This window comes from Dunckerocampus dactyliophorus, chromosome 9 (genome assembly GCF_027744805.1).
Source record: "Dunckerocampus dactyliophorus isolate RoL2022-P2 chromosome 9, RoL_Ddac_1.1, whole genome shotgun sequence".
Lineage (NCBI taxonomy): Eukaryota > Metazoa > Chordata > Actinopteri > Syngnathiformes > Syngnathidae > Dunckerocampus > Dunckerocampus dactyliophorus.
In genome coordinates, this window is record NC_072827.1 from 6928505 (window position 1) to 6940456 (window position 11952).

At 38.6% G+C, this 11952-nt stretch overlaps 1 protein-coding gene across 3 annotated transcripts; it reads right to left on the minus strand.

Annotated features, from left to right (window-relative positions):
- Positions 1-2120: 2120 nt before the first annotated feature.
- On the minus strand, positions 2121-10543 carry LOC129188237 (glucose-6-phosphatase 2-like). 3 transcript variants are annotated; one of them, XM_054788478.1, is made up of 5 exons: positions 10326-10543; positions 10138-10247; positions 3533-3611; positions 2718-2851; positions 2121-2632 (listed from the first exon to the last, which is right to left on the minus strand). In XM_054788478.1, exons 1-5 carry the CDS (start codon positions 10541-10543, stop codon positions 2121-2123), a joined length of 1053 nt encoding a protein of 350 aa, XP_054644453.1. The 3 variants fall into 3 exon arrangements, with proteins under 3 accessions (XP_054644453.1, XP_054644452.1, XP_054644451.1); XM_054788477.1 differs by having other exon boundaries at positions 2718-2839; positions 3515-3611; XM_054788476.1 differs by having other exon boundaries at positions 2718-2839; positions 3500-3611.
- Between the last annotated feature and the right edge of the window lie 1409 nt (positions 10544-11952).

The window sequence follows — 11952 nt, forward strand, 5'->3', positions numbered from 1 at the left end:
TTCTAGGTTAGACCTGTCCTATCTAGTCTTTGAGCATGAACTGATGAAGCCTGCTTGGATGAGAAACTAGAAAAGAGCTGTCCTATCCAGTCTTTGAGCATTAAATGATTAAGCACCTAGTTTATGGATTAGACCTGTACTATCTAGTCTTTGAGCGTGAACTGATGATGCCTGCTGAGATGAGAGATTAGAGAAGAGCTGTCCTATCTAGTCTTTGACCATGAACTTATGACACCTGCTTGGATGAGGGACTAGAGAAGACCTGTCCTACCTAGTCTTTGAACATGAACTATGGACTTGTCCTATCTAGTCTTTGAGCATGAACTGATGAAGCCTGCTTGGATGAGAGACTAGAAAAGAGCTGTCCTGTCCAGTCGGGATGAGCCGGATACTCGTTATAAACGAGTGTCTGTTGTGGATAATGCTTTTTTTTTTTTTAATGAATACGAATACGGGCATGAAAAATGAGTACATCTTGTCATTATCCATAATGGGGATGAAAGAAAATCCTCATTATGTTTTCACTCATCACGCTCTGTGATTGGCCAGTCACACATAGCGACCGCCCCTCTCGAGACACACTGTACATAGGAGCTGAATGGACCAGTGTGCTGAATCATTTTTTCACTTTCATTTTTGGGGTGTCTTTGATTTCCCCCCTCTATAGGGTGACCATTTTCATTTCTATCAAATGATGTGGCATCATTTTGTTACTAATACATCACCCACTTATTATCAGGAAAGATATTCAAGATCATTTTTCCCCCAGTTTAGATCTGATGTGTTTTCCAAGTGTTCCTCTAATTTTTTGAGCAGTGTATATACACATGTGGACAAAATTGTTGGTAACATTCGTTCAATGAAAGAAAAACTCACAATGGTCACAGAAATAACTTGAATCTGGAAAAAGTAATAATAAATAAAAATTCTATGAAATGTAACCAATGAACGTCAGACATTGCTTTTCAACCATGCTTCAACAGAATTATTGAAAAAAATAAACTCATGAAACAGGCCTGGACAAAAATGATGGTACCCCATAACTTAATATTTTGTTGCACAACCTTTTGAGGCAATCACTGCAATCAAACGATTCCTGTAACTGTCAATGAGACTTTTGCACCTCTCAGTAGGTATTTTGGTCCACTCCTCATGAGCAAACTGCTCCAGTTGTCTCAGGTTTGAAGGGTGCCTTTTCCAGACGGCATGTTTCAGCTCCTTCCAAAGATGCTCAGTAGGATTAAGGTCAGGGCTCATAGAAGGCCACTTTAGATGTGCAACTGTTGTCACAGGAACATCAAGCTGCTAGGAGATGGTCTTATAGCCTTCACCTTTAACATGCTTGTCCATCATTTTCTTTCTAATCTCCTGAGACAATTTTTTCTTTGCTTCCTCTGGTCTATGTTGAGTGTAGTACACACCATGTCACCAAACAGCACAGGGACTGCCTGTAGTGCTATCTATAGACCCACTGACTGATTACAAGGTTGGAGACACCTGTTAGTGGACACACTTTGAATTAACATGTCCCTTTGGTCACATTATTTTCAGTCTTTTCTAGGGGTGCCATCATTTTTGTCCAGGCCTGTTTCATGAGTTTATTTTTTTCAATAATTCTTTTGAAGCATGGTTGAAAAGCAATGTCTGACGTTCATTGGTTACATTTCATAGAATTTTTTGTTATTACTTTTTCAGATTCAAGTTATTTCTGTGACCATTGTGAGTTTTTCTTTCATTGAACGGATGGTGGAGCTACTCATTACTGAGTCCGACTTGGAGAGTTTTTGGTTATTTTATTAGCGATGGTCTTAAACTTTTGATCAGCTGATAAACAGCCTATTTCAGTTTAATTGTTGTTTTCAATAAATTACTTTTTCAAAGTGTTTTTTGTCTCACTCCCCCTTCTTGCTTTGGCATATTGTAGCTCTACTTTAAACCTCATTAAGATCCAAATGTGCAAAATGCAAATTCTAGCAATTTTTCAATGGTCTTAAGATTTTGATTAGGTCTAGATATCTACTGTATATCTATATCTATATCTATATTTATATCTATATCTATATCTATATACTCAGGTGTATATACAGTATATATATATGATGTATTTATTTTTTGTTTTTTTACACAAGTTTCCTGTCTTCGTTTCCCATCATCAGGTGAACACAATAAGGAATAACAGCAACCACAACAAGTGGAATGGAAGCCGTCTTACAGAATGAGAGGATATAAAAGAGCAGCTCAGTATGAGTGGGTATTCTGACTAAATCATATAGCTGCAGGGTGGTGAGTGTTGCGGCCACGCACATGATCTTGAATCTGCTTTGGTAGCCGCTCTTCCCTTTACAGCTCTGAATGAACATGTCAGAGTTGACGGCCAGGCCCAGTCCAGACAAGGCTCCCAGGTTTCTCACCAGTCCGGCAAAGGGTGTTGTATCAAGATGTATCCAGTCCGGATTACCACACCACCTCTTGGCTTTGGCTACGGACCACAATGGATCCACGCCGGCCAGTCTGAGCAGCAGGTATAAGCTAACAGCGATGCAGAAGAGAAACACGGTGATCTGGATGTACGCTTTCAAGCTCACATTGCAGACTGAAGGCAGGTGTTCCAACGCCTCGCCGACCAACATACCTACATATTCCCAAAAAAAAACACAAACCCTATCCATTTATTCTGAGATTAACTCATGTAGAAGAATATATGTTGCAGAACTCACCAGCTAGTAGGCCCAGGATAACCTGATGTGGAAAATGAGTGGCGATAAAAACCCTGGAAATGCAAACACTGATCTGGATGATCCAAAAGGTGGTCCACAAGCAAGACCTCAGAATCCAAAATCTGCAAGGGGAGAATGAAGAAGTGGATCCTCAATGGGGGAAATAATCACTTGAATGACTCAGTTTGAGTGGCTCAGCATGCATTCATCCTTTACTGCTTATCCTGTTTAGGGTCACGGGTGAGCTGGTTAAACACCTGGCCGCCTAAAGTGGTGCGTGTTTCACTTTTGACCACAGTGAGTCAATCAGAAAAATGGTTTTGGCTTAGTTTTTACACTGGATGCTTTTGTGTAACAGTGTTCACCCACGCAATGTGACCTGCTGGGGCTTGAACCCCGGTCAAAGCTAAATGAGAGTTCAGCAGTGCTAGCTGCTGAGCTAAAAGCCTGCGCTGTCAACTTCTCGTCCAGTGCAGTTCTTAAGGAGTCAGGTAGTGAGGTCTAGGAACGTACTTTGGCACAGCCACACCAACTGCAGGAGGTTACAGGATGGGTTGCATCGATGTACTGCTCCGGAAATACTGGGCAGTATTGCTTGCTTTCATCAAATTTAAAATACGGGAAACTATTAAAAGAAGGGCAAAATATGGGAGCTTTGCAGGTTTTATCGGTGCCCTGGTGTACCCTGAACAAAATAAGCAGAACACTGTAGATCAGGGAAGTCCAAAGTGTGGACTGTAGACTGATGGATGGATGAACACAATAGCAACATGACATCCTACCTTTTAGAAGTGTGCTCGTTGGCAGCAGCAAAACATTGAGTCGAGTTGAGAGCAGATGTTATCATGACATACCACACACACGATGAGCCCATGGCGTGACCGGATGGACTACCTGCACCCAAAAGACGTTGGAAGTGACTGTTTTTAAACATTTGATACACTTCTACAAACAAATACAAATGATAACAATGCTGACAATATGTAGGACATATATTGAACAGAGAAGAGCAAAATATTGTATAAACGAGCTGTAACTAGAATATCAAACATATTTTTGATGCAGCTCTTGTCTTTCATTTATCCCGAATATTACAGCTAATCAGTAGGGGTTGTCACGAGACTCCTGCCTCACGAGATGAGACGATGCAGGAGGTTGGGTCTGCGAGAACGAGCCGAGATTTTAACATTCATTTTAAGAAAAGTACAATAATTTATTTAGTTGCATCACAATGCAGGTGAACGATATTACTGCCAAAGTTTTTTGAGACCAAATAAACTCATGTTGTGATAATATATAATAATAATAATAATCATAATAATAATATGTAGGACCCTATGATTTCCGTTTTAACGGAATTATGGACAGAATCGCAGAATTGGCCAATAAAAATGAAATTTACTGTTAAATGCGGGATCTTACAGAAATTGATATGGGGGTATGCTGGGAAAGTGGCTCAACAAACACGGGCTTTGTGCTCAAGATGCAGCTCAACAAAGTTAAAAGGTACTTGGTGGTTATCAACTTACCTTGTCAAGTCCGCTTCTCGGCTATGGGCTCAGTGTACGTTCACATAAAAGGGGGCGTTTGACGCCATATTATTCTACTTCCACACAAAAATGAAGCTATCCCAGCCAGTGTATTTTACACAAGATGAGCAAGTAATAACTATGGGGTGTTATGAGGAGTTCAAAAAGATTATCACTGCCAAAAGCGACACTGTCGCCGACAATAGAGCGAGGGAGGACCGCTAGCAGAATAATGCTGAGCATGTAAATGTGCCAGTTAAAATTATTATGATACTAACTCTACCCTACTAGTCTTTTCATTTATCAACGCTTTAAAAAATTAATAAATTGGAGCAACAACTGTCTTTTTTCATCTTTGAAATATGTCTATATTCAGGCGCAGATTTAGAGGGAGGTGTGGGGGATGTACACTCCACCTGTTTTGAGGCAACCCCGATTTTTTTTGCTGCAATAAAAGCTAATAAAATGATAAACCATCCTGGATTCCAGTCACCCCGTCCCAGTGAAGGTACATGTTCTGAATTATGGGCGCGTGGTGGACGCATATGCCAGAATGCAACCGAGACGCATGCTATTCCTGAACCCACTGCCAGGCTGATCATTTACATTGGACATGAACGTGTGCTGTACATGGCTATTCAGGTGGAGGTGCAAAATAAAGGTTCTGGCATCATGACTAGAAGGAAAACTGTTGTCTATTCTCAATAAAAATTAACCAGAAAAGCGATCCCCAGCGACATAAAATTATACTCAAATCCTCGGAATTTACATGCTTCAAATTGGAAAATATTTCAGGAAATTGAGCTAAAATGGGTTTCTCCAAACTCTTGAATCTAAGGACATAAAATTGGCCTCAGATATCACCAAATTGCAGGAAATGAGATCTAATTTTTAAAAAATTTCTTGTGGAGGGACCCCAGACCTCCTCCATTTCCAGCGGCTCGGCCTACGGCCTCGGCCACACCCCCCCTTTTCAAAAAAGCTAGATCCGCCCCTGATATTGTCTATATTATTATTTTACTCGTGGTGAGCACTAGGAGGCAGTGTTGACGTGTTTTGCAGCAACTTTTTCTTTGTGACAATATTTTCCTTTGATGTGAGGATAAAGAAGTGTTTTTTTTGCAGAATGCTTGTTCTTCCAGCAAATATTGTGGAATCGAAATGGAAACAATTAAAAGGGTCATCAATGAGATCGCAGACCCGTTAACATATATTAGTAACTTATCATTTCAGACTGGAATATTTCCAAGCAAAATTAAAACAGCCAAGGTGGTTCCAATTTTCAAAAAAGGAGACAAACACCAATTTACAAATTATCGACCAGTTTCCTTGTTACCACAATTCTCGAAAATTGTGGAGAAGCTATTTAATAATAGGTTGGACAAATTTATTAATAAGAATGAATTATTGGCAAGTAGTCAATATGGTTACAGAGCCAACATTTCAACTTCTATGGCACTGATGGAAATCACGGAGGAAATCACTACTGCCATAGACAACAGAAGATGCGCAGCTGCAGTATTCATGGATCTGACAAAAGCTTTCGATACAATTATTTCGATTTTAATTTCAAAATTAGAAAGGTACGGAATTAGAGGTTCAGTCTTAAATTGGGTTAAAAGCTACCTAGCAAAGAGGAAACAATTTGTAAAGCTAGGAGAATATACAGTACATCTGGGAGTCTACACAATACGTGTGGAGTACCACAGGGGTCCATACTGGGACCAAAACTGTTTAACTTGTACATTAACGACATTTGCAAAGTAACTAACAACTTAAAATTGGTCTTATTCGCCGATGATACCACCGCTTTCTGTTCTGGTGAAAGCACACAAGAACTCATTAAAAAGGTCAAGGATGAAATGGTCATATTAAAGTCATGGTTTGACAAGAATAGATTATCTCTGAATTTAAGTAAAACTAAAATAATGCTATTTGGTAATAGCAGAAAGGACACGTACGACCAAATACAAATTAATGGAACGGATATTGAAAAAGTGGAAGAATATAAATTCCTTGGGGTTATAATAGATGAAAAAATGAGTTGGAAATCTCATATTAAATATATACAGCAAAAGGTGGCGAGAAATATCTCTATGTTGAATAAAGCAAAATATGTTCTTGATCAAAAATCACTCCACACTCTGTATTGTTCCTTAGTATTAGCATATCTAATGTATTGTGTGGAGATATGGGTAATAATTACAAAAGCAATCTTCACTCACTCACTGTACTGCAAAAAAGATCTGTGAGGATCATTCATAATGCCAAGTATAGAGAACATACAAACTCTTTATTTTTTAAATCACAGATATTAAAATTCGCAGATTTAGTACACTTTCAAACCGCTAGAATAATGTATAAAGTTAATAATAACGCGTTACCCAAAAACCTAATTAAGTATTTCTCAATCAGAGAGGAGAAATATGATCTTAGAGGAAAATTAAACGTAAAACATTTATACGTGAGAACTACGCTGAAAACACACAGCATTTCTGTATGTGGAATTAAATTATGGAACGGATTGAGTAAGGAACTCAAACAATGTACAGAGATGAGCACATTCAAAAAACAATACAAGCAGTTGATGTTTGCTAAATACAAGGCAGAAGAGTCCTGATAGTTCTGTCAGGTTTGTTATTTTATTTTATTTTATTTTATTATTATTTTTTTATTTAATTAAATTTTATTTTTTATTTATTTATTTTTTATTTTTATTTTTTTTATAATTTTCTTTGTTGTGTTTAAAAAAAAAAGAAAAAAAGGAAAAAAAGAAAAAAAAAAAAGAAAAAGCTTTGTTCTTATTTATTTATTTATTTATTTATTTAGTATTGTCATCATTATTATCATTATTATGAATGTTCTTTCTTTTTTGGGGGGGAGGGCTATCTCACCGTTATCTATTATGTGTTATCCTGACTATCACTGAAAACATGACATGGAATGCAGGAAGTGAACTACATGTACTGTACAAGATGTAGAATGGATGGGGGGTAGGATTAAATAAGCTTTGCTTCTTCCTACTCCTTTTGGACATGTGGAACTGTCAAAGAATGATTCACGAGATGTATTCCATTGTAACCTTCATGTTCAAATAAACTAAACCAAACCAAACCAAACCAATATTGTAATCTAAGAAGACAAATGGACTGAGTAGGGGAGACTGGGGACAGTTGCAACACTTTTTACATTACTCTCAATTACTCAGAGATTATTCAGACGAGGCACACCAAATCTTTACATAGTAAAGCTACATCTGTCTGCTAAATAGCCATGCCATTTAAAGATGGCTACATATAACATATCAATCACAATATTTATTTGAATAAAAAAATTCAGACGATCAGGGACGGTTGCAACATATCAAAAAACATTAAATTTCACCAAAATTGTATGCTTTTTGTTTAAATAACCACAGTATACAATATTAAAGTATTTAATAAGTTCAGTTTTGTGTAAAACATAGGCCTACTTTGAGTAAATGTGCAAATGTTACAGAAGCTATAAAAACTTTATAGAATAACTCTATAGAATAATTTGGAGTGCAAAAAACATTTATTAAACATGTGAACAAACAGTGAACAGTTTTAGTGAAGAAAATTCACATTGTTTTAAAACTCCAGTGAATATAAAGTTTGATTTTTAAGTTTTGTTAAAGGCACACAAATTCTTAAAAAATAAAATTACAACACTCGCCTCTTCCCCAACAAATCTGTTGTCTTGTGAACTATTCCAGCAGCTTCTGAACAATTCTGCAGAACCCAGAACATTTCTGCTAGCTCACAGAAAAAAAACAGACATCTTCTTCCTCTTCAGAGTCTGATTCTTCTCTCTTCTTTTTTTTGGTTTTCTTTACACTTTTCTTTGTGGTTTGATGTTGATCTTGATCTTTGTGGTTTTAATTATTTTGTTTATAATTAGCATTAATTTCTTATTATGATTCCCTTTTCTGCCCATCATGAGCAGTAAAATATATTAATTGTGCCTAGTGTGGTCTATTTTGATATTAGCATGGGGACAGTTGCATCAGTTGCAACCGTCCCCATAGTATCAGTCATGACAAAACACCATGTGCCAACTAGCCACAGTGACATTGACAAATGTAAGCAATGTTGCTGAATAGTCAACAAAACAGTGATTCAAACCAGGTAGGTTTGGAGTAATTCATACAAAATATTAGGATCGTATGACAAAAATACAGCTCGTGAAAAAAGCTACTTTCATACCTCCAAAACAACTTTGTCTTGATAGAAGCTGGACCAGATGCGCAATATCGTCGCTTTCTTCTTGGCGAGTAGAGGGTCTAACTGAGCACGTGCAGTATGTGTGTCATCACTCTAGCATGTTACTGATTAGACAAATAAGGCTTGTTGCAACCGTCCCCTGTTGCAACTGTCCCCAGTCTCGCACAAGGATCACTGTGACATATACAACTGATAACATTGGCCAAATTAATATTTCATATTGCATTTTCTTCCTCATGCTCGGTGCAAAAAGAGAGCAAATGTGGCGCATTCCCTCGGCTGAAAATCTATATCTCTTATAGAGAATTTCATCAAGGAATGCTAGCGGATTAGTGTGGTCTCATAGTCTCATAGTGATGCCCGGATTATTCTTGCTCCCCCCTCCACCGGGTTCTCAATAAATGCTGATGCCATCTCCAAATGAGTTGAAACAGCGGCGATTTCATAGCCGATTTTAAGATCCTAAGACACAAACTTGGGGCCTCATCTATAAAACTGGGCGTAGAAATCTGACTAAAATCTGCGTATGCCAAAAACCCAAAATGCTGACAAAAATATTCAGACCTAAAAAAAAGGGGCGTACACACACATTCACGCAATTTGGGCTTCACCTGCTGTCCAAATGTGTGTACACAACTCCACCCCACGTCACGCCCTCTCCACACCTTCAGTTCGCCATCAATGGTCAGTGCAAAGTGGCTCATGAATGTGGCGTCCATATTTAATTACCCTTGATTGTATTTCGCTCGGTTCTTCTCATGAGAAGCCGAAGACGAAGACCCGCAACGTCACCAAAGCTGAGGTGGAAATCTTAGTTGGAGAGCTGGAGGCCCGTAAAAACAGAATATTTGGAGGACACAGGAGTGGCATTATAACAAGTAGCGTCCACTGTCAACAGCGTTAGTGGAACGGGGCGCACCACGGCAGAACATTGATAGTGGTCAGATATCAAGGCACACATTTCCATTTTTACTGAGCATGGTCTACATTATTCCTAATTGATACCAAATTTTAGATTCATTTTAACTGAGCAAAATCTTTTTAATTTGTCGAAAATTATTTGCGTTAATTCCAGAAAATAAAAATATTTAACTTGATGACATTAACACCATCAAAATATTAGGTACATTATAATTCTTTTATGAGGAACTATGTATGGGTTGGTGTTTTGTTGCCTTTTATGTTGCTACCACTTTCGAATGGATTTGACATACTGGCTCGTTAGTGCTGATGGGCTCACCTTGCTTATTATTAATTTTATCACACGGAGGCTGTGACATTTGAATTTACAAGCGTCTTTTTCCTTCCTAACTTCTACTCCGTTACCTTGCATCGCTCCTCATGAAGCGCCACTCTTTTGTGTGTGTATGCTAGCAGCCCTGCCCCCCGCCCCCAAAGAGACCTGAGGTCTCATTCTGTTCGCTGTTGTTCTATGAAGTGTCTACTTGCTGAAACCAATACACAGAGCGTTTCTGCCTGTTTGGAGGCGAGAGATGAGGCAAACGGGCACGCATGCACATGGCAATATATGGAGGTCATCAAAATGATCCGGTTCATTTTTATTTATCGTTGCATTCATTTATTTATTTGTTATCACGGGACAGTTTTTGTCAGAACGAGAAATCATGTCATGTTTTAATCTCTTACCTGGCCCTGTTTCACATGTGATGTGAAATTGCTCCAAATGGGGGAAGGAATCATTGTTGTAGAGCTGAGTTTCATGCACCCACCAGTAAGGTCGCTGCCCGAAGAGAATCCTACAAAGAACAAGAGCTTATTGAAAGTAAATACACACACGAATGCTGAGAGAGATAGTGACAAAAGTGACGACCCACCATTTGAAAATGAGATTGAGCCAGTCTCCAAAAACAGCCGCCCATACCATCTTGGTGCCCACGCTGTGACTCAGATAGAACCACAGGGGGAAATAAACCGAGAATACATTTCGGGGGTCGCCCACAGTTGAAATGAGGTTGAGGAAGTCACGGTATTCCCCGTAGTTGTTCTGGATGTAGCGTATAACTAGCACACCACTACTATGGACAAAATCCATCTCACGTTGACTCTTTATGTTCGTGATAGAGCTCCTTTTTCAGCACCAGCGCAACCAACTTAACCACAGCATCACATCTCAGATAGCTTTATACTGTATCTCCTGCTAGAATCATGATCATAAATCATTCCATGGAGCCGTGGCAGCAGCTGCAAGCTCGTCACATTACACACCAGAAATACAAAAAAAAGGTCCAGAGTCATGAGGCTTCAGCACTTTGGCATGTTACAAAAACTGTTTGTTCCCCAGCCGGGCAGCCATTAGATATCTTACACATCATTGCTTTTACAATTGTTAAATATTAGCCACTGTAAACACAAAAATGGAGAGTTCCCCGCGTAACCTCATGGATCAGCCTCATTTATTTTCCTTCACCCCTGCCCATCTGCTACCTACCGATAAGCTATAGATCAGGGGTAGGGAACCTATGGCTCGGGAGCCAGATGTGGCTCTTTTGATGACTGCATATGGCTCTCAGACATTTCTTAACACAATAAAATGTGTTTTTTCCTCATTAATCAAATAGTCAGCTAACTGAGTCTGCAGAGCAAACCCTTTTGAAGATGGCGAAAAGAAAGAAATATTAGAGAACCATGCAAAACCATGCAGCACCAGATGTTGCATTAATGGTAGATCTTGCTTAAAAATGCACACAAAAATATGATATGGCTTTTAAAATATGTGGCTTTCATGGTTCTCTAAGCCAAAAAAAAAACGTTCCCGACCCTTGCTATAGAATCGTGCATGTTGTTGAAAGTATTTGCTCCAGTTGTGTGAGTGTACATTAGTGATGCCCAAAAACAAAATAGTTGAAAACAAGACGACGGAAAAGCAGTGAAAGCTTATCTCAGCGTCAGACGTAATGGAAAATTATGCTTGTAACATGTCAATTTGTGTTCTTACACTTAATCAGTGTGCATGAATAAATTCTTGTATATGTCCTTCATCGTTTCGCTGCACTGTTTGAGCTCCATAGCCAATTTGCTACACCTGATTTTACACTGTTTCAGGGCTGCTAGAAGCTAGTACTAGCAAGCCTCACACTTCTGAGCCCTCCGCGGAGGAACACTGGACATTCTTCCAGGTGGCTGCATTTCACATTGTCAAGTTCCCAGAATGTTTTAACTTTGTTTTTATTATGAATTGTGCTTCTTGTTGCTCACTGTAAACTTTTAAACGTTTTACGAAATACATATTTGAACGTTTTTCACATGCGACAACAGCGCATCAATGTATTTTAATTTTACATGACTTCTAGTTAAGAATACTCTTTTTGCCCCCCATCTGTCTGAGGCAGGGCTGACCAACAACCGGGTGTGACGTCATGTAAAAAACACGTGATACTGACGTTAACACAAAGAAATAAAATCCAATTTAAGTGAGTTAACTATATTATATGTACGAATATA

Coding starts and splice junctions, on each gene's coding strand:
- LOC129188237 (XM_054788476.1), bottom strand. CDS start 10,543: ATGGATTTTGTCCATAGTAGTGGTGTGCTAGTTATACGCTACATCCAG. Junction 10,248..10,325: donor CTCAATCTCATTTTCAAATG/GTGGGTCGTCAC, acceptor TGTTCTTTGTAG/GATTCTCTTCGGGCAGCGAC. Junction 2,633..2,717: donor TATCCTGGGCCTACTAGCTG/GTGAGTTCTGCA, acceptor GGGAATATGTAG/GTATGTTGGTCGGCGAGGCG.